Source organism: Mesoplodon bidens (genome assembly GCF_964165515.1).
Source record: "Mesoplodon bidens genome assembly, chromosome: 7".
NCBI lineage: Eukaryota > Metazoa > Chordata > Mammalia > Artiodactyla > Ziphiidae > Mesoplodon > Mesoplodon bidens.
Genome location: NC_138164.1, coordinates 100,487,251 through 100,513,901, shown reverse-complemented (window position 1 = coordinate 100,513,901; position 26,651 = coordinate 100,487,251). Strand labels below are relative to the sequence as shown.

Genomic DNA, 26,651 nt, shown 5'->3' with positions numbered 1-26,651 from the left:
GAAAACTTCCAAAGGGATTCTAAGCCTTTCCAAGCACCAATGCACCACAGGCTGATGAGTTCCTTTTCATTTGTTTGCTGTGACAAATGGAACCAATGAGCATTCCTACTATTGCGCCAAAGCCTCCTATGCAGCAAACTCTGCAGGGTTACACTGGCTCTCCTCCTCGCTACCTTCCTGTACAGATGAGAGGGCAAAAGCAGGGAGCCCAGTGCCCTTCTTGTCTAACCTCACACCAGCCTGGAGGCAGCAGAGACAGGCTCCAACAACCTCCACCTGGCAGCCAAAGTCACGCACTGGTGAGGTCAAATGATAATCCGAGCATCCTGATTCCTAGTTGAGAACTCCTGCAAGACTGGCTTTTTGTTTATTCTTTTGCTTACCCCATTTTTATAAACGTAAGAGTTACAAGACAACGTACTTAAAATTAGGAGAAAAAATATCAACAAAACCCCTCAGGGGCTCTTCGCATGGACTGAAGGTTTTATAAAAATGTACTAGGCCTGTGTTGTCAGTTTTTCTAGAGGAGAAGAGGAAGTTCACTAACATTTGATACCTTTACTCAATGATTCAACAAACAATAATAAAAAGGATTTACCGCCTTTAAAGTAAAGAGAGATTTCTGAAGCAGAAGAGGTTAATATATCAGGAATTTATCAGCACTCCATTTTTTTCTTTACTTAAAATATTTATTTTGTTAATTACATTTAAAATACCTTACTCCATAAAATCTGAGAGTGCTTTTTCTCATTCCCGTACTCATGAAGCTACTTTACTCGCCCTCTCCATGCGCATCTTTCACCTAAAAGTCCCTGATGCCCCTGAAGGCACTTTTCCATCATCTAGCGCAGTGTTCCCAGGCCCATCATCTCAATTACTTGATCACAGCACCTGAGGAAGCCACATATACCACTCACTGAACTTTCCTCAAAGCCAGAGACATCTGTTCACGTAACAGTAGCAGAGTTCATTCCACAATTTTTTGGTAGGTGTAAAATTTTTTTATTTCTTTACCATGCAAACTTGCAACTGCTTTCTTTTTAACTTTTCATTTTGAAATAATTTTAGAATGGTAGTACAGAGAGTTCCCGAATACCCTCACCCAGCTTCTCCCAATGTTAACATCTTGTATCACCACGGTACAATGATGAAAACTAAGATGTTAACATTTAGTTAATTCTATTAACTCAGCTACAGACTTCTGTTTTCTTTTTGGATTTCCCCAGTTTTCTTCTAAGGTCACTTTTCTGTTCCAGGATCTAATCCAGGACACTGCATCGCATTTGGTTGTCATGCTTCCTTAGTTTCCTCCCATCTGTGACAGTTTCTCCATCTTTCCTTGTAGTTCATGACCTTGACACTTTTGCCTAGTGTGGTCAGGAATTTTGCAGAATGTCCCTCAATCTGGGTTGGTTTATTAGACTGGGGTTATGGATTTTGGAGAATACTACAGAGCTGATGTGCTTTTCTCTTTACTTCATATCGGGGGAAACATGGTATCACCGTGACTTATTACAGGAGAAGTTCACCTTGATCCCCTGGTTAAGGTGGGGTTTCCCAGGTCTCTCCACTGTAAAGTTACCGTCCCCATTTCATAATCTATGCATTAGAAGCAAGTCACTATATTCGGACTGTATTCAAAGGGAGGATAATTAAGCTCCACCTCCTGGAGGAGGGAGTATCAAAGAATTTAGCACACCATTTTTAGCGTTGTTTAAAAGGATTAAAAACTATGAAATTCTATTCACTGAGTATTATATATATGTTAGCTACTCTATGTATACACAGTACAGGATTTTATTAAAAATCCTTAAGCCTATGGGGATTTGTGGCTTATGGAAATATTAAAACTTTTCTTTCCTCAATAATTTCACTAAATAAAAAATCTGACACTTGCCTTAAATGTTAAGTTGAAGACTGATAACATATCTCATCTATTGAAAAGAGAAAAGCATATAGCCAGCTTTTATTAAAAATCTTAAGAGATTGGGCTTCTCTCGTGGCGCAATGGTTAAGAATCCGCGTGCCAATGCAGGGGACACGGGTTCGAGCCCTGGTCCAGGAAGATCCCACATGCCGCGGAGCAACTAGGCCCGTGCACCACAACTACTGAGCCTGCACTCTAGAGCGTGCGTGTCACAACTACTGAAGCCCGCGCGCCTAGAGCCCATGCTCCACAATGAGAAGCCCGCGCACCGCAACGAAGAGTAGCCCCCGCTCGCGACTAGAGAAAGCCCACCACAGCAACGAAGACCAAACGCAGCCAAAAAATAAAAAATTTTAAAAAAACAATAAAAAAATCTTAAGAGATGAAATCTACTGAGACCTCAAATATTTCCAAATTTCAATTGCTTCCAGTCTCATATTTTAACTTTACTCTGATATATACACAGAATTACCATCCAAAAATAAAGTAAGCACCCAGTTTGATAATTTGGAAAAGAATGAAAGAAACATAAGGAAACTAGTAGAAGCAATAAGAAAACAGAAAAAGAAACGAATTTGAAAAGAAATCCAAGAGCTTTCCATTGATTGGTTCTTAAGAAAATCCTAGAGAATCAACTAAAAACCTATTAGAGCAAATAAGGAAGTTCAGTTAAGTGGCCAGCTACAAAATAGTGTTTAAAATAAATAAAACAAAAAACCAAAACTCTTATATCCCAGCAATACCCAGTGAGATTGTGTACACACACACACACACACACACACACACAATTAATGGCAAAGTTCATCCCACTACCCCAACTTCTCACAGTCCAGATTACTATTAGTCCTCCTGACAGATGTTAGTTACTTCCCCAGCATCCATTACTTTCCTTATCTTTACTAACAAAACCAGCTTAAAATACTAAATTTTCCACTCTCTTGTGCAGCAATGGATGACCGTGTGACACAGTACTGGTACAGCCCATGGGTATGTGAGTTTTCCTAACTAAAAAGATGAAGTCTTTTAAGGGAAAGCCTTTTGGTTTTCTCCCTTGGTCTTCTCCCTCTGCTTGCCTGGAATGCAGACATGATTGGCTGGAATTGAAGCAGACGTATTGTAAATGAAAAGACAAAGCCAGCATGCTGATGGTGATGGAGCAGTAACAGAGAAAGAAGCCTGCTTCTCTGATGGCATCACTGAATCACTACACTTGCCCTGAATGGATTACCTACTTCCAGATTTCTTTTAATGTGAGACATACAAACCCTGACTTCTTTAGCTGTGGTTAGTGGAGTTTTCTTCTATATTTAGTTACATATCCTCCTGCTACTGTCCTCTTATGTGAAGACCATAATATAGCCTTCATTTCCCTAAACACAAAAGCAATCATTATTTGCAGATGATAGGATTTTATATCTGGAAGACTCAAGAGAATCAGCTAGAAATATGCAAACTAATTACAGAATCCAGGAAGGTGGATAATTGCAAAATACACATAATAAAATTAGTTTAATTCCATCTCTAGTTATGTTACAGAAGGTCACAAAAGACCACCAGACCACCACGTCTCATGACAAGAAAACAAGACAAAGTGTTTCAGCCAAAATTCAAATTTTCTTTAGAGCCGAAGAGTTTGTATTCTAACCTTGCTATAACACCTCTTATTAGTTTAGTAGTTTGTAGATTCCTTTGGCTTTTCTGAATACACAATCATGTCATCTCCAAATGAAGACAATTTTCCTTTTCCAATTTTTATGCCTTTTATTTATTTTTCTTTTGCACTGTCTAGGACCTTCAGTACAATGCTGAGCACAAGTGGAGAGAGTAGACATCCTTGACGTGATCCCAATTTTAGGGAAGGCATTCAGTACTTAACCAGTAAGTATAATGTTAGCTATAAGTTTTTCATAAATATCCTTTATCATGTTACAGGAGTTCCCTTCTTTTCCTCATTTAGCTGAGAGTTCTTCTCAAGAATGATTGCTGAATTTTATCAAATGATTTTTCCCTACATTTTTAATATGATCAGGTAGGTTTTTCTCCTTCATTTTGTTAATGTGAGAAGGTACATTAATTAAATTTTTAATGTTAAACCAATCTTATATTCCTGACCACATTTAGTTATGATAGATATCTCTTTTTATATACTGCTAGGTTTGATTTATATTTTTTTGTTTAGGATTTACGCAGTCACATTAATGTGGGATAGCTGCCTGACACAAATGATTATAAGATGCACCATTATTTTATATAACACTAAGAAAGAAAAAGCTTCCAATTAAGATATGATACAATGCTAAAACAATATCAATTTCAACACAATCTGACATCAGAGATTTTGTAGTATGAAAAAATAAGGGTCTAAGAATCAATTAAACATGGTATATACTTTTTCACTTGACCCTCACAACAATCCTATATGAAAAGAGATAATCCTACAGACAAGAAAACAAGGCTCAGAAAGATTAACAGTAACTTGCTCATGGTCCCAAAGCTGATAACTGAAGATCCAGAACACAAAGCCATTTTGTCTAGCTCTGAAGTCCATGTTCTTTTCATCATGGTACTGATGAAAACACAAACTGCCTTAAAGGATAAATCCAGAGCTGCAGCTCTGGATTTGAATCAGGTTGGGTTTAACCTATTAATGCTTTTCTCCAACACAGATTTCTCTGAACAACATTAAACAGAACTTGATTCACAAACACCTCACTAAGGCAGTATCATTAATAATACCACATGTTCAAATATTTAAGAATGATTAAATGATTCCAAAGTGTATGAACGTGATGTTTCCCAGGGAAACTAGGAATTGTGTTGCATCATTAGCGAAGTGAGTATCAACTGGAGGATGGCCGGCAACTTAGAATCTTGTTGGTGACACCAACTTTAACACATGTAGTAGAAAAAGCACCAGAGTAGGACAGATCTGCCTCTACTTTGGGTTCTGCCATTAAACAGTAAATAAATGTTGACAAGTCATTTAACTTTCTGGATCTCAGGCTTCATACCTTAAAATTAAAACAGGATTACATGTCTTAAGGACTCTTCCACACTTGAAATTCAGTGATTCTCCAGCCAGATGTCTGTCTCCCCAACTCAAAAACTGAATGTCTCCCAGTACTCCAAGACTCATCTTCTCTGCCTGACATTCAAGGTCTTCCACAATCTGTGGTAAGGGAAATACCCAACGCCAGCCCACTCTAGCCATCCTGTCCCACCTAAAGGTGGGGTGGGTGGTGATAAAACAAAACAAGAACAAGCAAACAAACAAAAAACTGAGAAGCCCTGGTGAAGTTCAAAGTTCAGGGGCTCAAGCTCACCACTAGACTAGTTCTCTAGTCCTGTGATTAGACTGAGACCTAATCACAGGACTAGAGAACACTTCCCTGTGCTTCCCCCACACCTTACCATCACACCATTAAAAGCCTATTTACCAGAGTTCCTTTCACTCAGTACATTACGATCAGAACTCAAGAAAAATACAACACATGCTTAAAGGCAATGGCAGGGATACTGGAATTATCAGACCAGAAATTTAAAACTGTGATTAATAGGCTAAGAGTTCTAATGGAAAAAACAGACAACATGCAAGAACAGATGAATTATGTGAGCAGAAGAAGAGAAATTCTAAGAAAGAATCAAAAAGAAATGCTATAGATCAAAAGCACTGTAACAGAAATGAAGCATGCCTTTGATGGGCTCATTAGTAGACTGGACATGGCTGAGGAAAGAATGTCTGAGCTTGATGATAATGACACCAGAAATTTCCAAAACTGCAAAGCAAAGAGAAAAAAGACGGGAAAAAAAAAAAAAAACAGAACAAATTATCCAAGGACCATGCTATAAAAGGGGTAACATACACATACAAATACCAGAAGAAGAAAAACGAGAAAGGAAGAGAAGCAATATTTGAAGCAGTAATGACTGAGAATTTCCTCAAATTAATGTCAGATACCAAACCACAGATCCAGGAAATGCGGAGAACACGAAGTAGGATAAATACCAAAACACCATACCTATGCATATCATACTGAAACTTCAGAAAATCAAATATTAAAAGAATTCCTGAAAGAAGCCAGAGGGAAAAAACACCTTACCTATAGAGTAGCAAAGGTAACAATTACATCTGACTTCTGCTCAGAAACCACACAAGCAAGAAGAGAGTGAAGTGACACGTATAAAGTGTTAAGAAAAAAAACCCCACCAACATACAATTTTATACCCTGGAAAATTACCCTTCAAGAGTGAAGGAGAAATAAAGAATTTCTCAAACAAAAATTGAGAAAATTTGTTGCCAGTAGCCCTGCTTTGCAAGAAATGTTAAAAGAAGTTCTTCAGATAGAAGGAAAATGATGAGGGTCAGAAAAAGATGCACACAAAGAAAGGAAGAGCATCAGAGAGGGAATAAGTGAAGGTAAAATTAAAACTTTCACTTTTCTTATTCTTAATTGATCTAACAGGTAACAATCTATTCAAAATAACAATAGCAACAAATTTATTCGATTATGTATATATATGTATATGTGAAATGAATGACAGCAATGATACGAGGGACAAGAGGAAGAATTAGGATTATTTTGTTAATATTTTGTTAATTTTGATTATTTTGTTAATATAATATAATATTTTGTTAATATAAGGATTATTTTGTTAATATAAATATATTATTTTGTTAATATTTTGTTAATATAGTGGAAGGTACTTCCACTATCCCTGAAGCAGGGATATTTGAAAATGGATTTGAATTTGATGTAAATGTATAGTGCAAACTCTAGGCCGACCACTAAAAAAGTATTGAAAAAGAAGTGTAATTCACATGCTAAGAAAGTAGAGAAAAGGGAATCATACAAAGTACACAATTAGAACCACAAAAGACATAAAATGTGTCGAAGACAAAAATAGGAACAAAGAACAAAACCAACAAATAAAAACAGTAACAAATATGGTCAATGTTAATCCAACCATATCAATCATCACTTTAAATGTTAATGGTCTAAGTACATCAATTAAAAGCTTGTCAGAGTGGATCAAAAAACAAGACCCAACTGTACGTTGTCTATAAGAAACCCACTTTAAATACAAAGACACATATAAACTAAAAGTAAAGGGATGGAGAAAGATATAGCATGCTAACAGTAATCCAAAGACAGTGGGAGTAGCTATATTAATTTCAGACAGAGCAGACTTCAGAACAAGGAAAATTACAAGGCATCAAGAGTGGCATTACATAATGATAAAAAGGTCAATACTCCAAGAAGACATAACAATCCTCAATGTGTACGCAACCAACAAAAGAGCATCAAAATACACGAGGCAAAAACTGACAGAACCTCCAAGAGAAAGAGATGAATCCACTACTAGAGCTGGAGATCTCAACACCCATCTATCAGAAGTGGACAGATCCAGCAGGCAGAAAATCAGTAAGGACATAGTTGAACTTATTAACAGCACCAAATAATCGACATCTATAGACTATTTCATCCAACAATAGCAGATTATACCTTCTTCTCAAGCTCACAAGTAACATTCACCAAGACAGACCTCATTCTGGGCCATAAAGCATACTTGAACAAACGTGAAAGAATAGAAATCATATGATGTATGCACTCAGACCACAATGGAATTAAATTAGAAACAGTGACATGGGGCTTCCCTGGTGGAGCAGTGGTTAAGAACCTGCCAGCCAATGCAGGGGACATGGGTTCAAGCCCCGGTCTGGGAAGATCCCACATGCCGCGGAGCAACTAAGCCCGTGAGCCACAGCTACTGAGCCTGTGCTCTAGAGCCCGCGAGGCACAACTACTGAGCCTGCGCGCCACAACTGCTGAAGCCCGCGCGCCTAGAGCCCCTGCTCCGCAACAAGAGAAGCCACTGCAATGAGAAGCCCGTGCACCGCAAGGAAGAGCAGCCCCTGCTCGACGTAACTAAAGAAAGCCGCGTGTAGCAACGAAGACCCAATGCAGCCAAAAATAAATAAATAAATGTATTTTTTTAAAAAAAGAAATAGTGACATGGAGGAAATAAGTCATTATATATTTGTTAAAACCCACAGAATGTACAACACCAAGAGGGAACCCTAATGTAGACTATGGACTTTGAGAGATAAGGATGTGTCAGTGTAGGTTCAACCATAACAAATGAACCACTGTGGTGCATTGTTATGGGGGAGGCAGTGGGAACAGGGGGTAGAGGGGAACTCTCTCTACATTTTGCTTAATTTTGCTGTGAACCTAAAACTGCTCTGAAAATTAAAATTTAGTAATTAAAAAAAATCCTACCTGTACTTCATTTTATCTCAAAATTACACTGAGGCCCTATTTAGAATTCATCTGACAATTTTCACACAAGAGTTAGCATCTATTCTCTGCCCCACTGTTATCTCATGGGGGCAAAAAACCCATCTTCCCAGCTAAATTAAAAACTCTCTGATGGCCCCACAGTACAAAGCAAAACTTACCAGGCCCCACTCAAGGGCAAGGATTCAAAAACTCAGCCCCTAAATACTACAGATTTAGGGCAGTGGGTTTCTGCGGGTTCTCACCGCCTCTTTCCACTGGTATCCTGCAGTTCCTCTAGCGTAAGGCCCAACTATCTTAGGAAACTGGAACAGACTAAGGCGATAGATCGCCATCCTCAATGTTTCATTTTACCCAACAGCAGCAACAAAGCAGGACTAGACTTGGCTTAACCAGTAGGGTCTCTATTTTCAGCTGTGTGGCTGCAGGGGAACAGCTGAGAACCTTTTTGAACGTTCAGTGCAGCCACTGCCCAGTGCAAGAACTAATGTGTCACACCTAATGAACAAATTTTTGCTCTTCTCCTAGGATCTCGCATAGAGCCCGATAATTCTTGCTAGGAATTCATCTCTCCTAGGATTTAATCTCAATTTTATTTTTACCATATCTCATATTCCCAGCCTTCTAAAAATATATTAGAATTCGGAATCCACAGTAGGTTTGTTGTTGTTTTGTCTTGTTTAAAATAGTCTCTACCCAGCTGGCACATAGGTGGTGAAAAGAAAAATAAAATCACCTTAATACTAGCGACTGTGGTTATAGAACTCTGCCACACAAAATGGGCCCTTTCTTCTCCTTCTCACCCTTCTCGGGACTTTGAGAACTTGCTCACAGCCTTTGCCCTAGGCTGGCTGTAGAGTACTTGCTCCTTTAAATCTAGCTTTCTCCACTCCTAGCATTTTTGTTAACCATCTCTCAACTTCCCCCAATTTAATCCCGTTCTCCTGGTGCTGAGGTGAAGTGGTCTTTACACAGTCTTCCAGGCCACATCCCCCCAGCATGCTCCCAAGAACTGCTGAAGACCTCTCAACACCAGCAGCAGCCCCAGCCCCCTGTAGGAATAGTTGAATACATAACAACTTCCATTTGTGCAGCTTATTTCTAGGAGTTCTAGACCTTATTCTTATATCTAAAACCATGAGTCACTCAAAGGTTAGGAAAACAAGCAAGTACATGGACCAGTACTCAAATCCTATTTTGAAACAGAGCTGGCTGGACAATTCCCAAAAGCCCGTATGTAAGCCCATGTCATCCATTTCGAAGCAAAGATTTCCTTCTATTCATCTCCATCCTCAGTATTTATATTTATGGGGAGTGATTAAAGAATTAACATGCAGTTAGTTCCACGTGTAGTTACCAGAGAAAATGGCTCCAGCCATTTTTGATCCTTAAGAATCAAGAAAATGTAAGGGGGAGGTCTGAATGATGAGGCCCAGGACAATATTAATGCTTTCTGATGGCAAGATAGTGTGCTCGGTTAAGTTCACAACAGTTTTTAATTAGACAAGGTGTTTTTTCCCAAAGACTAACATATATTTACAGGTTCTTTATAAGCTCACGTGGCATCATGTAATATGGTTGATTCCTATAAAGAGTTTAAAAACCTGAGCTGCCATCAGAGGAAGGATACAGAGAAGGAATTAGAACATGGGGCAAAGAGAGGCAAGTGACGAATGGGGATTTCAAATTCCTTCCTCTCTCTAAGTCATGCAATAGGATTTAGAATGGGAGAAGTAAATTTGCAATTAGGTGGAAAACAGAAAATAAAGGCAAAGAGAAGCAACCTATAAACCATCACCAATACAGGAATGTCCCAAGAGACATACTTATCTCAGTGTAAAAGGCAAATGCCCCTGGAGAAAAGGTGAGAAAAGTGAACTTTTTAATCACATGCCACAAATTCTTCCCAGTCCCAAGCCTGCCACTAAAGCTTTGTGACTACAGGCCATCTACCAGCCTCTAACGTTCACTGTCCCCCTTCATAAAAAAGAGAATAACAACTGCCTCATCGGGTTCTCATGAGGAAGTTACTAACACAGTACCAGACACAGCAGTTAACATAAATATTAATTCTCCCCTTCCCTCTGTCAACTGGAAAGTGTAAGCTCATGACCATACTCACGACCAAAGAACTAGACAGCAGTAAAACCAGGCCTGTCTCTTCTGATACCTGGGTACCTGCTAAAAACTCAACCTTTACTCTGAAGCAGAAAAAGACCCTGACAGGAGTGTCCTTTCTGCTAAGGATTATCAGTAATGTTCTATTTGAATTCTAGAAAAGCAGAGGAACTCAACAGAGATCATTTGCTCCTTTTCTAAGCTAAAGGCATCATAAGTAGAAGGCATTTTCTACTCAATATTCTTAGAATGAGAGGTTTGATTTCTTGCCGAAGAAGCTATATTGAAGTCATCTAATATTCACAGGTCCCTGGATTTGCCTCTCAACACTAAAGCTTTCACTCTTGTTCCTTAGTCTGGAAGCCAAGCAGATGTGGGAGAGCAATCCATGCCACTTCTATCTCCTCTTGCAAGATCTACTTTTTCCGGAAGATAGAACGGATCAAGAAGACAGGGAAGAGTGCAGCTGGGCTGTCTTAAAAGTAGGGCTCATCCAACCTGGAAGCACCGGAGCTGAACATGTAAGCCCTGTGATACTTTCCCTAGACCATCTTCACCATTGATTCAGCTCCCAGACACCAAAGATGGCTTAATTTGCGTGTTTTAGCCTTACCTCAAAGAAAAATTCTTTCAAAAATAGATGCTACTTGGGGCAAGCCAGGAAGAGAAAGGAGTAAAAGAGCTTGAAAGTAGGGAAGGACTCCGTGAATACTTGTAGGGTATGCTCAAATGTTACGATCTCCTGTCCTATGGGAAGCAAGAAAGGACAGAGGAGGAAAAGGGGGCAGCCTGAGTTGTGTTTCTTGACGTGTGACAGGCAGCTCCTGAAATAGAAAGCCGTAGGTTTCAAGTCTCAGGGGTATCACCTTCAAATATGTCAGGGTTCTAAGGGTGGATCAGTTTTCCCAACTGCTGACACCCTGCTGTGAGGAGAGATCCCAAGCAAAACACAAGCCTCTGACTGGGAGCCTTTGAGGTGGCAGGAGCCATGAGGAGTTCAAAGGCAAGGCCGGCCAATGGCTTGTACCTCCAAGAGCCATGGGGGTGAAAGGTTACTAAAGCAGGAGCCACTGACCAATAAAACTGTGTTTGGTCAAACCTTCTCAGCAAAGAGACTAGAGATTCATTTCTCCCGTGCCCCGTCTCAGAGTTATCCATGCCTCTGAGTCCCACTGCTCCCTAGGTCAGACCAGGGAGCTTCTTTAGTGATTAGCAGCTGACAAGCCCTGCCTCCTGGCTGGGTCCACGGACTAGCTAAAAGGTGGATTGGAAACCTTTAATCAGGGTCTGTCATCAAAAATAAATAAATAAGAGCATGACTTGGGTCAACTAGCTGTAAAGGAATCTGCCTGGGGTGAGATTTCCCGTGTTTGCTATGCTAAAATCAGGAGAAAGCGTAAGTTTGTTTGATCAGAGGAGGTAAATATAAAGCAAGCCTCACTGCAACAGACACACTTGAAAGGCCTACCCCTTTTAATTAAGACACACACACAAATACAATGTGTGAAGGGACTGAGGACGGAACCTGAAGGCTCGTTTCACCCCACGTCATGCCACATTAGGGCCACGTTCCCTCTTCCATCTGCTTCCCATGTAGTAACAATTCCAGAGAAGGCCGAGGAGCTATTTTTTGGCAGGTTCTTTTTTTCTGGCTGTGGATACTAACTCATTCAGCAGTCAGGTCCCATGGGAGCCCTTCCACTGTCCCCATTCCCCACCCCAGAAAACATTTAAGAATCTGAGTGGGAGCAAGAGGGTTGAGAGAACTCAACCCTCAGTCTGCAGCTTCAAACAAAAACTCAAAGGTCCCTCTAAAATACAAATGATATAAGATCATCAAAACCTGGCCAAATTAACATGAAAATTAAAAATACTTCAATACATATATGGACTTCAAATACCTGAAGACAAACCATTTGCTCCGTTTAATAAAAAGTATTGGATTCTGAAAGATAATAAGTGACCTGCTCACCTCCTATTAAAGCCTTATCAAAATGGGAAATAAGTGCACATTTAAATACAACAAATTAGCCTTTAAGTTACAAGGAGAGAGATAATATTGCCAGAAATGGTTTATATGGAGCTACTTCTGTACCAATCCTGGTCTGATCTAGTATTAAAGGTCTTTAAGTCAAATTGAATGTAATAAATATACATGATTGTTGTCTTACATTCCGAAGCACAGTAGCTGGGAATTACAAGATTAACTGTGTTACTGTAAAATAATCATGCAACTCCAAACTCTCTCAACCTCTTCAATGCTGAGGGAGATAGAAAAACATATAATAATCTATATTAAGATTTATAAATATAGACAGAAATCGAATGGATCAGTTTGACCCCTACTGATACCTGACAGTAGTGAATTCTTTACCAAATGTATCAACACTTGATAATTTACAAGTTACTGTTTTGTAAACAAACCTGGATATTTTTCTAAGTAGGTATATAATGAATTCAAACCTGCACTATGTTTCCTGTAATGAGCAATTATTTCTCAGAAATGCTTCACAAATAGTCCCACCCTGTAGGAAACCAGCCCCAAAGAGTCAGACAATCCTTATATAGGCTGCAAATTAATATTTAACACTTTTATTAGCGAGGCCATTTCCGGAAGCAATGCCCCATATCGTGGACTAGGTACAAGGGATTAACCAACCCACGGTTAACTCTAGAGACAGCCCTCCAACCGGTGCCCAAAGAGGAAACTGACCATTCCACATACCCACACCCCTTGCAAAGGCTGTATGATGAAGACTGTTCATCATCATATATTTACTGAGAATTTCCAATATATTATTTGTTAAATATTTTTAGTAAGTTTATTAAAACTGTACCATAAGCAATAACATCCAGTTCAGTAAACTTAACTAATTATAGAATATCAATTTGTCAGAAATGCAGTTCTGTTGCTTTGGAGTTTGGGGCGTTTTATTTTGTTTTATTGCTTGTTTGGTTTTTATACCTAATTACTCTCTCCACAGGAGCTACATGAGTAATAAAACAAACCAGTATTTCTTATTGTTTGCTCAATGAAAATCATCAAATCCTAGATCAACAGCTATATAATTTGACTAACTTACTACAAAAATTCCTTGCTTTTGCCTCAACCTCAAGTTAAATGACTGTTTTAACTTGAACACACTTGCGAAAGTACTCATGTCCAAAACTATTTGAAAAAGGAAAAATAATGTGTTTGTGCGAAAAGGGTGCCAAGCAGTTAAAAATATATGTCCACTGGACTTTGCTTATCTCTACTACCCTCTTCCTAAAAGCTTTAGTTAGAAGAAGAGCAGACAGATATAAAGTAGATTCTGGGGGCATAATGCACCCAGCCAACCGTCTGGAATCAAGGCTGGAAAGCTGAAAGCAGAAGGAGGGTGAGGATGTACTTTTTGAAATGCCTGGAAAAACATTCTGGTCAGGAGATGCCAGAGATTTTGAGGCTCCATCAAGCCACTGGCCTGGATCCAGGTAATGGTTTTTCCTTGCCCTCAGCTGTCTGCTGCTAAGAGTTTTCCAGCAAAGAGAGAAAGGAAAAGTGGTGGAAGAGAGGGAGGTGCAGCTTCCAGTCCACCTCTCTGTAACTGAGAGGGTAAAAAGGGCCAAGCACTGCAGGCTGACATTTATAGAGGGCCTGGCGCTTCCACAAAGCAGTCTGGGAGGATTACTGGGGGTTAGCAACCTGGTCTAAAAGGGGTAGTGAAGCAGACTGATGAAAGTCCCTTTAAAATTCGGTAACAGTGATGCTGTGGGCACAGAGACAGCGAGCTGGAGCTGGCACGAGATGTGTGAGCAGAGGTCTAGCCAGTCAGATGGCCTTTAGGAAAAAAGCTACATTGTAAAGCTTGCTCCCTTAGCCCTTCAGGGCTGCCCAACTCGCTTGCTGAAGCCTGAAAGCACCAACTGCCAGCAGAACAGCATTTCTAATCGGGGGATAAAAATAAAAGCCCTTGGAAAACCCTCCCTTGCCTAATCCTGGCTGCCCTGCCCCCACCAACCAGGAGCAAGGTATCCGGCCGAGGGCGAAGTTCCGGACCTGCAGAGGTTAATTATCTTGCTAGTCTTTTACCTCCAGATCACCGCTGTGCTACCCAATCCCTTCTGCCTGGCATTTTTCTTCAATTTTAATATCAGAAGTTTCACACGCCTGCCAGAGCTCCTGGACTCGGCAAAAGGGCCCATATACCTGTCAGCAAACTGATAAGAACTTTAAAATGACTCCGCAGGGCCTCTTTATAAAGAAGAGCCAAAGAAGCCCATAAAGAGAGAGGGCAGGGGCCACGGAAACCAGCCGCTCACACTGTTTTAACGTGGCATTAAAATGAGCTGCAGATTTATGGCAGTGTTTTAGCCCCTGGCCCAAGTCATCTGGGGATGAAGCGCTCGTCTCCGCTCTCCAGCGGGATTTCAAATATGGGATGGAGCTGACTAGAAAGGGATGTGGGGAGGGCGGCAGAGGCAGCAGGAGGAGGAGAGGAGAGGGGATGGGAGGCAGCAGAGAACAAGGAAAACCTATTCTTTCATTCTCCTTTCAGTAGGAGGTGAACAACAGCTATTCCTAAGAGATATCTGACGGGTCCTCTTAAATTCACATAAAAATTTCCTTTATTTTTAGTACGTACCTAGTAAAACTCTAGTTCTTCAACTGTTCACCACCCAAATGTCAATTCTGATTTTGACTTTTCTCTTTGAGCTTATTTTTTAATCTTCTAGTTCAAAAAATGAATAAATGACCTAGCAGAGAACATGCTAAAAGGGAGGCGGGGCAGGGTGGGCAGAGACTCAGTGTGAAAACTTTTCTCATTGGAAAGGGGAAAAAGTAATAGTACTTTATCCAAATGTGCCAATGAATTCTTTTTCTTTAAGGCCAGCTAGAGAACCACTGATTTTCATAAGCCATCCTGATCCTAACAGAAAAACAGAGAGGTGAACCTCCCTCCATGCCAAAATGAAGAAAGTACACCAGACCCACCCACAGGAATAAGTTCTGTTTCAAGTTTCCAAGCCCAGAAGCAAATGCATAATACATCCACGCTGGTAACTCACTGCGGTTCCTGAAGACCAAGCTCCACACCAGGAGGCTCCTGCCAGCGTCAAACACAGACCCAGGCGGAGCGCTCCCAGATGATGGCCAGCAGGCAGACCAAAATCTAGATGCTTTAAGTAAATGATTTCATTTAATCAACACAATTGCTCTATCGTATTATTATCCCCAGGTCTGAGATAAGAAAATTGATGCTTGGCAAGTCAGGTAATTTGCCCACACTCATGAAGTTGACAGACAGACACCACAGCTTGGGATGCAAATTCAGGTCTCTCCGAGTCAAAAGCCCATGTGGTTTCCACTATTAACATTTCTCAAACTTTCTGGACTGGGACCCACACTAAGAAACATACAAATACATTTTATACTGCAACTCATCGCGCGCATTCACACAAAAGAAACAAAGGTTTCACCCTTGCTATGTAATAATCTAGTATCTTTCTATTATCTTTCATTTTTAAAAAATCAAATGCCAGTCAAGACCCACTGAATTGACTTCATGATCTACTAATGAATCATGAGACCCTCAGTTTGGAAAATACTGCAGTACCCAATGTCCCCCTTTCCCCCAAAAAATAATCGGCTGGAATCAGAAAACCTGGGTTCAAGGGTAGGCTCAGCTCTGACCCTAGCAATTCATTCTCAAGAGCACTTGAACTCTAGGGTTTATACATCATTTATAAAATATGAGAAAAAGGGTTGAATAATTTCTAAGGTCCCTTCCAGCTCTTTTGATTTTTTTCCCCTCAATCTCCTTAACTGATACTGCTTTCCCCTCTCATCACACATCCTTCCATTACTCTCCACTTGTCACTGACCTTCCCTTCCTTCTAACTCCCTACAAGGTTCTCTGCTACTGGTATTCCAAGTCCCCCCCTTGGGCTGCTCCATCTGACCTACCGTGTCTTTCCCACAGAAGCCAACCTCTGCGAGAAGGTCAGTACCTCTCAGAGCATCCTCTCCCTATTCGAGGCCAGCCAGTCGTGCAGCCCCCTTCACCTCCTGATCTGTTCCTGGCTCTCCACAGTACGACCGAGTGACAGCACCTCTGGCCTCTTCATTCATATACTACTGAAAGTACTCTCCCCAGCACCCTGATGGCCCTTCTTATAGACAGGATCTGTGTCCCTCCCTCCCTTTTCAAAGATCTCCCTCACTGTGCCTATACAATTCTAGGAACAAAGCAGGTACTCGGTACATATTTATTTGACGGGTTTGCATTATGAAATCAAGGACTCTAATAATTCTCCTAGATTTAGAGAATATTTAGGTGGGCTACTCTAGGAAAAGTCGCCAAACCAATTAAAATTGGCATCACAGTACAATAAGCGAGCATTTACAGACAGAGCTCCATCTACTACCCATGATGCTCGCCATGGACAAGGTATGCCCAGGTTGCCAAGGAAAGCAGCTTTATGGTCTCTGCATCTGGACTGTGAGGATTTAAATCTCAGAAGCTATACAAAATAACTGCAAATCAGCCCATACCTTAAAGACAGGGAAATTTATCTACAGGCCCTAGTGCACTATAAATTTGAGACAGTTCTATTAAAATGCTTTTCTTGGCTTCCCATCAGATACTTGGCAAGAGTCTTTTTCCAATAAGGTTCTTAATACTAAAGTTGAAAAAAAGAAAAGTTAAACACATAAAAATGCTCTTCCTTAAGAGTTTCGATTAAATGAGTCCTTATTTTATCCTACTTTAAACATACGTTGACCGGTCTCCTTCAGAATATGGATTTATACATTCAGGAAAACTCCAACAGAGTATACAGTGCTACTGAAACAAAGTTATGAAACTCAAAATATCCCGTAATCACACCCTTCCCCAAGGCTCTCCCACTGGCCAAAGAGCCTGACTTTGTATCAGACCATGGTTGCCTGTTTCACAGGGAGAACTCCAGGGATCAGGTCAGTGTGTTTGTTGAAGGGTAAGTGATCCAGTAGCTTTTTCTAGGGCAAGTACAAAAGCAGGGATGGGAAATAGAGCTTGGAGTGGCATGTTGGGACTGGAGAGCAGGGGTGGGGTGGGGTGGGGTGGGGGGAGAGGAAGGGGAGCAGGGAACACTTGGCATTTTTTAAAAGCCCTGAGAGTTCAGTTTATATATATTTAAAAATTTTCAATTTCACAGTGGGGGGGATAAGAGTGACAGACATTATAATATTGATCCTGGAAATGAGAAGTGAAATCTTTTCCACATTCTTCATAACATATTTCCAGGGATGTGTCCAGTCCCAAATGTCTCAAGCGACCATGTTTTGGGGAAGACTATCCAATAAGCAGTTAGCTTGAATTACTGGGAAGGGCATCCTGATTTTCAGCCTCGATCCAGGCCACAAAGCTCTATAATTTGAGTAAAGTTGAGGGCAGCAAAAGAGTATGCTCCCTGTCTGTCCCTTACATATTGTGTGGTCTCTGGAGGATCACCTTACGTCTCTTTTATTCAGTTTCCTCACATTAAAAAATTCGGATTACTCCTCCCACTGCCTATCTCACTACTCTGTTTACAGAGTTTGCTTTGTAAATTGTGTGTGTGTTGCGGGGGGGGGGGGGGGAGCAGGGGGAGGGAGGGAGGGAGGGAGAAATGGACACAGACTGCTATGTAGCCATCAATGGACACAACAGTCAAGCCACCAGCATAGGGAACCCTCAGAGAACACATCCCTCTGGACTGCTGAGGCTTCTAGATATCCGAGGGTTTACACCTTTAAGTGAATCACAAAACCTTTTTAAAAAATAAAAACAAATATTTTAGATAGAAAACTTTATAAAATATTTTACATGAAAGCCAGTATTTTAAAAATATATATATGCTAAACAAAATTTAAACCTTCACTTAAAGACTGTAGGGCATCACCAAGAAGAGCCATTTCTGTATTTCCTCAGTTTTAAGATGCCCCATCAATAACATCTTCAAGGGGATGAAATAGAAACTATATTCAATGTTCAAAGTGATGGTAAGACTCATTTGGATGCCAGAAATCCAAAATATGAAAAACAAACAAACACACGCATACTTCTTTGAACCGAGGAATTCCGCCATCTTGCAATGACACGCCCATATCGTGAAGCGCACACAGTGGTCTGCATACATCCAAAGTGCTGAAAGTTCTATTTTTAAAATAGCTTTTCCGTCTTCTCTATTCAGCCCTGACTGGCAGATGACCCATCTCACAGACCCTCAGGTATAGTCTTTCTTTCAAATTTGTCACTTTTAAACTACTATGGCTATGGAAAGCAGATAATTCAATGTGCTGAAATCACGTGTAAACAGGATAAAATAGCAGCCTCCTGTCGGGGCTCTCCCCTGAATAAAATGCATGAGCTCTGGCGGATGCGCACACACTTACTGTTCTGTGGTCTCTCTCCTCCAGCACAGCTACACCTAACTACAGTCCTGCTAGGTGAAGGTACCACAGTTTCTTCAGTGGAAGTGTTCTTTTGCCTAATCAGCCCATTACACCTTCAAGTACTCCTCCATGGCACAAATATTTGGTAGGCTTAGTAGGAAAATATGAAGGCAGACTGAGATGGGTCAGTGTAATAGATTGAAAAGAAACGGATATTTTAACTTAGCCAAGCGTTAAAGGAGAGATAGAGCAAAGAAGATGCTGAATGTTTCTGCCACCTCAAAGGCTCCTAGTCAGTTGAGTACAAAGAAGAGTTCAAAGGCAAGGCAGGCTCCTGACTTCCACCTCCTAGTGTGGCTGAGGTTAGAGGTCACTGCTGGTGGAGCCACTGACCAATAAAAGAATGTTTGGAAACTCCGCTCAACAGATAAACTGGGGATCCGTTTACGCCTTCCCCCCTATCCACACAAACATTTCTAACTATACAGTCCAGTGTCTATTCAGCCTTCCAATATCCCAGATTGCTTTCTTTTCCATTGTGATTCAAAGGGAGACGTGAGTGTTCCATATGACTACAGAAAAATACTTGGTTGCATACTTCTTCCTGGTTTCCAGTGTGAGAAAGATGGTTGACGGGACTCCCCATCTTTAAGGCTTACATCAAATGCTACCTCCCCAATAAAGCTGTCCGTAACAGCTTTAACCCGTACTTCCTCCCATGTCAGACCCCTAACAGCCTTTGGGAAACCTGCACCATCTTCTCAGCTTTCTTCAGGCTTATACCCACATAGCCCCAAGATGGCTGTGGGGATCACAGGTTGCTTATCACCTCCCATCATCTCCCCTTGGGGAAAAAAACATAATTAGGGCTGTACTGAATTAATTAACTAGTTAATTTAGCTCATAGGACAATAAAAGGCTGACTAGTAAGTTGGCTTTATACTGCTGTAACTATTAACCTCTCATTGAAGGAACTGGCTTTTAACTTAACCACAAAAAAACCCATAAGCCACCCCAGCTCTTTCAATGTCATATATGCCAGTACTGCTGGCTGTTCGCCTTTAGGGGGAGATAACACAGGTGCAGGTTGTACTTCAAAAATCTTAGCTTGACCCCAGCTCTTACTTCAGGGTCCAGCCCTGCATTTAACGTTATGGCTGCTTCACTAGCGCATCTAAGGTCAGGTGGAAAACTTAATAAGGTTTCCTTGTCAGGCAGAATATCCTTCTCTCTTGGTACATCCTAACTCCCGAGTCATGTTAAGGATTTTCACCATGTATTCATCGATCAGATTATAGCCGCTGAACTCTAAGCTGCAAAAGGTTACTGCAATACCTTCGTCACCAAGATCCCATCCCCCATCTCTGGGGTCAATTCAGAAACTCTGGCTCTATTCCATCACAGGAGAGCAGAATCCTGTGCTAAGTGCAGCAAGGAGCGGGTCTCGAGAGAGCGGCTCTGAGGACAACGTCAATGTCGCTTACAGAACTTAGGACTTCTTGGAAACAAATACTCAAAAGGAAAATGAGTCACTTAAGAGTGGATGGAGCCCTCTGCTGGCTACAACTGTCCACGCAGGCCCTTGAGCCGGTTCTGAGTTTCTGAGCAAGAAAATCAGACCCTCTGTTCCTCGGTCTCAGCTCATTCTAACATGATCAACCAGGGGTTCCAAGGTATCAGCTACCGATGCCACAGGTTTTCCCCTAAAAGTTTATGCCTGTCTTACAGAAAGACTCAAATTTGACCTCCCTAAAGAGAATTCACTAAGGTGTAAAAACTTTCCAGAACCAAGTGTGTGCTATTTTTTCCGTTACTCCTGCCAAGGTCAGATTCAGTCAATGGAGGGTATACAGAAGGCAAAATGACAAGCATATTCTGGAAAGGACAAAAGAACTGTCTCTAATCTTAGACAGAGGATTAACTATCAATAGAAAAGTGGTTCCCAATCACAGAAATGTTGCTCCACGGGGGGCATTTGGTAACGTCTAGAGACACTGCCGGTTGTCACAAGTTGGGAGACAGGTGTATGGCTGAGGTCTGGCAGCTAAACTTATTCATCCTTTATAACTACCTGGGAATTGCTTCAACCAGATAATCTCACCTTTCGTTAAGATCAGTCCAGTCTAGAAATGTGAGGTTGGGAGAAGAAAAGAGGTCATTTTGGAGATGTAGAATATTCACAGAAAGGGGAGCAGGACTAAACGGGGCATGGCAGCAGAGTGTGTCAGAAGGTCTGAAAATAGCACAGAGAAAAGGGGCATCAGCAAGCAGAAGGGAGATTTAGAACGGGAGGCAGGAAAGTACCAAGACTGCCTTTGCCCTCCAAGTTGACATAATGTAGGTTATTCACCACCAGAGACAGTAACTGGCCCTCATGACAGGAGGTGGTCATGGGAAAGAGATGACCACTTAATTATTAATGTTGTCAAGGACAAGAGTTTCACAGCGTTTTTTAACAGCTGAATGGAACATGAGAGATGATCTAGCCGACGCCTTGATTTCATAAATGAGGAAAGGAAAGTCCAAGGAGCTTTGGTAACTTGTCATGGTTGTATAATTAATAGGGACAGACCCAGGGCCCATACTCGAGTCTTCTGACTCCAAGTGTGTCTCTTTGAACCAAAACAACCTAAAATTACAGTTTTAAGTAACCTTTAGTCATTCCATCTCAACGGTTCTATGATTCCGAGCCTGTCACCGAAAAGGCAGGCCAGGCTCGTCTCAGACCTATGGTTTCCAAACCAAGCTCCCGGAAAACAAGGGCATTCTGGGAGCTGACAGTGGGAGCTCTGCTTGGCAACTAAGTGATGCTCTTTCCAGCACGAAGGTGGCCGGGGGGAGAAGGTAACTGGATAGAACTTGCTCATTTTTACCTACCCAGTGTTTTCTTAGCCTTTTAGGCTAAAGCTAGAAAAAGATGATATCTGATTTAGCAGATGAGTTTCTATTTAATTATGTGAAACAAATCAAGACGCCATAAAAAGAAACACAAAGAGCATAAACACCAGCGCCCTTCAAGGAGCATTTTCTTCTACATGAGTTGTAAGAATCACAGGTTTAGATCAAGAATGTAGAGATCTCTAGACTGATTTTCTAATTCACTAAAACTCAGATGAGGTCAGGAATTAAGTAACAAAGGGGGAAGCCCAGAAACTTAAAACGAACATGGGTGTGCTATGAAAAAACTTCAGGGAGGCTAAACTCAACCTGTGATTTGTTTTCAAATCAGAACACCAAAATGTTTTACAGATGAGGCTACTGAGGTCCAGAGAAGGCAGATCCTTGGCCAAGGGCACAGAGTTAGTAACTGGGCAAGCTGGCATTCAACACAGGCAGTCTGGGGTAAGAACCTCCAGAGTTAATTACTGTGTGATGTGCCATCTCTTTGGTTTAAGAAGCTCGGTACCAAAATAAAGAAGTGGACTGACCACATTCACTAACTCCCTCCTAAAACCCTAAAATGACAATAAAGGGGAATTTTTAAAAATTAAGGCATAATCACTGAAAGATAAAGAGAACGGGGGAGGAGATAACAGCAACAAAATGTGGAAGCGGAAAAGCAGAAGGAAAGGTGGTAGCTGACGCTATAGGCCCAAGAGAGCACATCCTAGATCAGCTGAGAAAAATCTGGGTTCCGCTGCAGAAACTCAGGGGAAAAGGCAGTGCTCAGAGCAGGAGGACAGATGGAAAATGTATTTAGGAAGCAGTTAGAAGCCCAGAATTCCTCCCCATTCCACACACAGCTGGGTGACTGCCCTGCCCTAGCCCAGACAGAGGCTTGAGGCTCGTTCCTGGGACAAGGTTAGACACAGGGGTGCATGGGACAGTAACATCCTCAACGCTGAGAGCCCTCCAAACCTCTTCTCCAGCTCAGCACCTACATAGATAATTTTGATAGAAATAAAAACTTGTTAAAATCCATTAAAAAAAAAAAAAGAACTAGAGAAAACCATGATCCAAAAGGATACACACACCCTAGTATTCACTGCAGCTCTGTTTACAATCATCAAGACATGGAAGTAACCTAAATCTCCATCAACAGATGAACGGATAAAGAAGATGTGGTGCATATATACAATGGAATATTACTCGGCCCTAAAAAAAGAATGAAGTAATGCCATTTGCAGCAACATGGATGGACCCAGAGATTATCATACTAAGTGAAGTAAGTCAGACAGAGAAAGACAAATATCATATCACTTATATGTGGAATCTAAAAAAATGGTACAAATGAACTTATTTACAAAACAGAAACAGAGGGACTTCGCTGGCGGTCCAGTGGTTAAGACCCTGCGCTTCCACTGCAGGGGGTGTTCGGTCCCTGGTGAGGGAACTAAGATCCCACATGCTGCGCTGCGTGCCACACGGCGTGGCCAAAAACATAAATAAACAGAGTGGATATATGTATGTGTATAACTGATTCACTGTACAGTAGAAACTAACACAACATTGTAAGTCAACTATGCGCCAATAAAAATTTTTTTAAAAAAAGAAATAGAAACAACATGCACAGTACCAATACTGGGATAGTCTTTTTTCAGTTTTTAACCTGTTTCACATTTAAGCCCAACTAAACTTCTTTTGGGAGAGAGCAGGGGCAGCAGGACTACACAGGACGCGTGGTGGGTGCGTTAGACAGCGGAGAGCAGCCCAGGGGAAGGGGCATCAGAAGGTAGACGAGAGACCTGGGAGGGGAAGAGGGAGGGTGCACGTGTTCTGGGGAGAGGAGGGCACCTCTTAATCACGAGGGCCGCTGAAGGGGGGATCCAGGCCAGCTGACACCAAGACACTCTCGAGGTCAAGGCTCCTCCGAAGCATCACCCTGAAACGTGCTGGCTTCCACAGCCGTCTCAGTCACCAGAACCCTCACCTGCCGCGTAAACCACCTTCCAGAGAGGGGCAGCTCTGCGTCCCGAACATACCGCTGAGGTGTGACCCTAGCGTCACAGTAGGCTTACCTCAAGAGCATTTCTGAATCTCTGAGAGTTATTATTCCAAACCTTACCTGATGCAACTCCCTAACACTGCTTTCCTCTTTTAAGTTTAGTTGGTCAACGTAGTGGAGGAAATAAATCCCACTCCCACACTCAGCAGCCATCGCTCTGTACCCAAGCAGCCAGGGCCACCCTTTCACGTCACCCACGCCCCCTCCCCAACAGGGCTGCCTGGCCCCTTACCTGTCTCTGCATTTCTTCAATCTGTCTTTGGGGGATGCTCTGCAGAATACTGTACACATCTGACATCTTTTCTTCTGGCACAGCCACAGATGCTCTAGAGACAAGAGCAAGACAACTGATGGACGCGCAGCCCTGTACACAAAGCACTGCTACGTACATTTCTTATTTAATTCTCACAAGCAGAAGCAACAACACCCCCAAACTACCCTCAGCCCCACAGTCCTTGCAGTGAGTAGTCCCTCTTCCTTGCCCCTTTCTCAGGGCCGACCAGCTCAAAGGAGCTCCCACCAGCTCCATCTCTCAGCTCCCCATCACCACTCCATTCATCTCCCATCCTCCGTCCACTCCCCACTGTGCTTCAGCCACACAGGCACCCTCTCAGTCTCCTGAACATACCACACTCTGCCTAACCACAAGGGCTTTGTGTGTCCAATTCTGCCTACCTGGTACTCTTCTTCACTCTTCACTGCCCACTCTGAATTAACAATGACTCTTCTCCTTTAGCTATATTCACCAATCCATTCATTTATTCAGCATATATTTATGGAGACCCTACTATGTGCTAGGTCCTGGCAATACAACAGTGAACAAATCAGACATGGAAGGAAGGCCAGGGAGTGAGAGGACCAGGGGAATAACCCGAGGGAGAGCATTCCAGAAGGAACAATAAGCAAAAGGCCCTGAGGAAACAGGGTGTCGGAAATGTTCCAGCAACAGCAAGGAGGCCAGTGTGGCAGGAGCACAGTAAAGAAGGTGGAGAATGCCAGGCAATGAAGAGAAACAGGGGAGGGAGGGAGGGTCACAGTAAAGCCTCTGGGGCCTCCCTGGCCATTTAAGGACTTACGCTTTCACTGAGATAGAAAACCACAGAAGGTGTCAGGAAAGCACGGCATGATATGGTTATGTTCCAACTGGATCATTCTGCCTGAAGTGTTAGAACAAACTACAGGAAGCAGGAGCAGAAGCAGGGAGAACAGCTGGGGCCCACTGCACGGTCCAGGCAAGGGATGCTAAGAGGGAGGAAGTGATGAAAGTGACGAGGGAGCGGAGCCAGCAGGACGTGCCACCAGATTAGTGATGGTGGGTAAGGGAGAGAGGGCTCGATGACGACTTACCCTTCATGGATTCAGCAGAGTTGGTCATTATATTTGTCTAGGTTAATTTATTAAAATCTGAAACCCCCTCCGCCCACTAGCCTAGTCCATTAGGATGGAAGCACGTCTGGTCCCACTCACCAGCATATCCCGAGCACCTGGCATGCTGCGTAGCACAACTGCACCTAATAAATACTTGTTAAATAAGTAAATGATTTCTACCATACAGATGGGAAAACTGAGGCTCAAAAAGATTAAATGATTGGCAAGATCACAAAGCTAGCCAGTAATAGAGCTGGTTATCTGAACCCCAGCCTTTTGGCTTCAAATCCAGGGCCCTTCCACCACTTATCCAAATTACATCTACCCAAGCACATCTAGATCCTCATAGGAATGAATATCTTCTCAGACTCAGCTCAGGGTCACTGCCTCTGAGAAGCCCTACCCAACCCCACAGCCAGCAAGGGTATGTGTCTCTTCCTCCCTCTCCAAGCATCCCATCCAGCCAGGGCTGCATCTCAGCTCTGCATCTGGTAATCACTGGCTTACTTGTCTATCTCCCACCACTGGACTAAGAGCTTCTCAGAGGCAAGACCTGACCTCGATCATCTTTGTACCCCCATACCCAACACAGTACCTGGCAAAGAGAGGGTGCTCAATACATATTTCCACAGATGAATAAGTGACTGGAAGTGGCTCATCACTTATCCAGGACACAGAGAATCACACACCCTCCTCCTCCAAGCTGAACTGGGCTCCCTCCCTGTTCTGGGTTTCCATAGCCCCCCTGCATGCATCTGTTACAGCGTTTATCATACAATATTATAATTGTTGGTTTGTCTTCCCCACTGGATTCTCACCTCCTTAAGAGCAGAGCCTGTATTATTCACGGTAGGCTTTCCAGTAAATGTGAGATAAGTGAATGTACACATGAATGAATGCTATTTAAATTGTTCAAATACCTGTGGTGACCAGGCTTGAACGTGATATCAAAAAAGGTGGAAGAGGAGAAAGCAATTAAGCACTTGAGGCAAAGACAAGCCTGAGAGGTATGTACAAAAGGAACTCGTTTTCAAAAACCTTTAACCTCCAAAGTCCTGGGGAAATGAAACAAGAGACGAGCAGACTATCCCATGAAGCACAGCACTGACAGTCACATTCAGGCAGGACCCACGCACGTCCATCTGTCTACTGGGAGTGTTTCTAAGCTTTCACCCGTGTGCAGGCGCTCCGCCTCCAGCCAGTACTTTATGCAAATTCAACAGACTCTAGAGCAGTGGTTCTCAACTGTGGCTACAAATCAGAATTGCCCATGGAGCTTCAAAAGTCCTGAGGACAAGGCCCAGGTATGTGTTTAAAAGTTCTTCAGGTGAGTACACTCTAGTCACAGCTGAGAACCACTGCTCTAGGTCAAGGGTAAACGGCCAGATGGTAATATTTTAGGTTTTGCAGGCCATGTAATCTCTGTCATTTTAAACTACAGTACTCAACTCTGCCACTGTCACTCAAAAACAGCCAAAGATCATGTGTAAATGAATGGGTATGCTGTGACTCAATAAAGCTTTATTTACAAACACTGGCAGCCTACCATATTTGGCCCAAAGGCCTGTTGGCCAACCTCGGCTCCAGGCCAACGGA

General features: G+C 42.2%; 1 protein-coding gene across 3 annotated transcripts in view; it reads right to left on the bottom strand.

Moving 5' to 3' along the window:
- The window catches only part of EXT2 (exostosin glycosyltransferase 2), a 142,022-nt gene that overhangs the window by 86,476 nt on the left and 28,895 nt on the right, over nt 1–26,651 (bottom strand). For all 3 annotated transcript variants that reach the window (XM_081240993.1, XM_081240992.1, XM_081240991.1), the window contains one exon: nt 23,920–24,013. In XM_081240993.1, the coding sequence (XP_081097119.1) occupies nt 23,920–24,013 (94 nt within the window). The remainder of the gene's footprint in view (nt 1–23,919; nt 24,014–26,651) is intronic.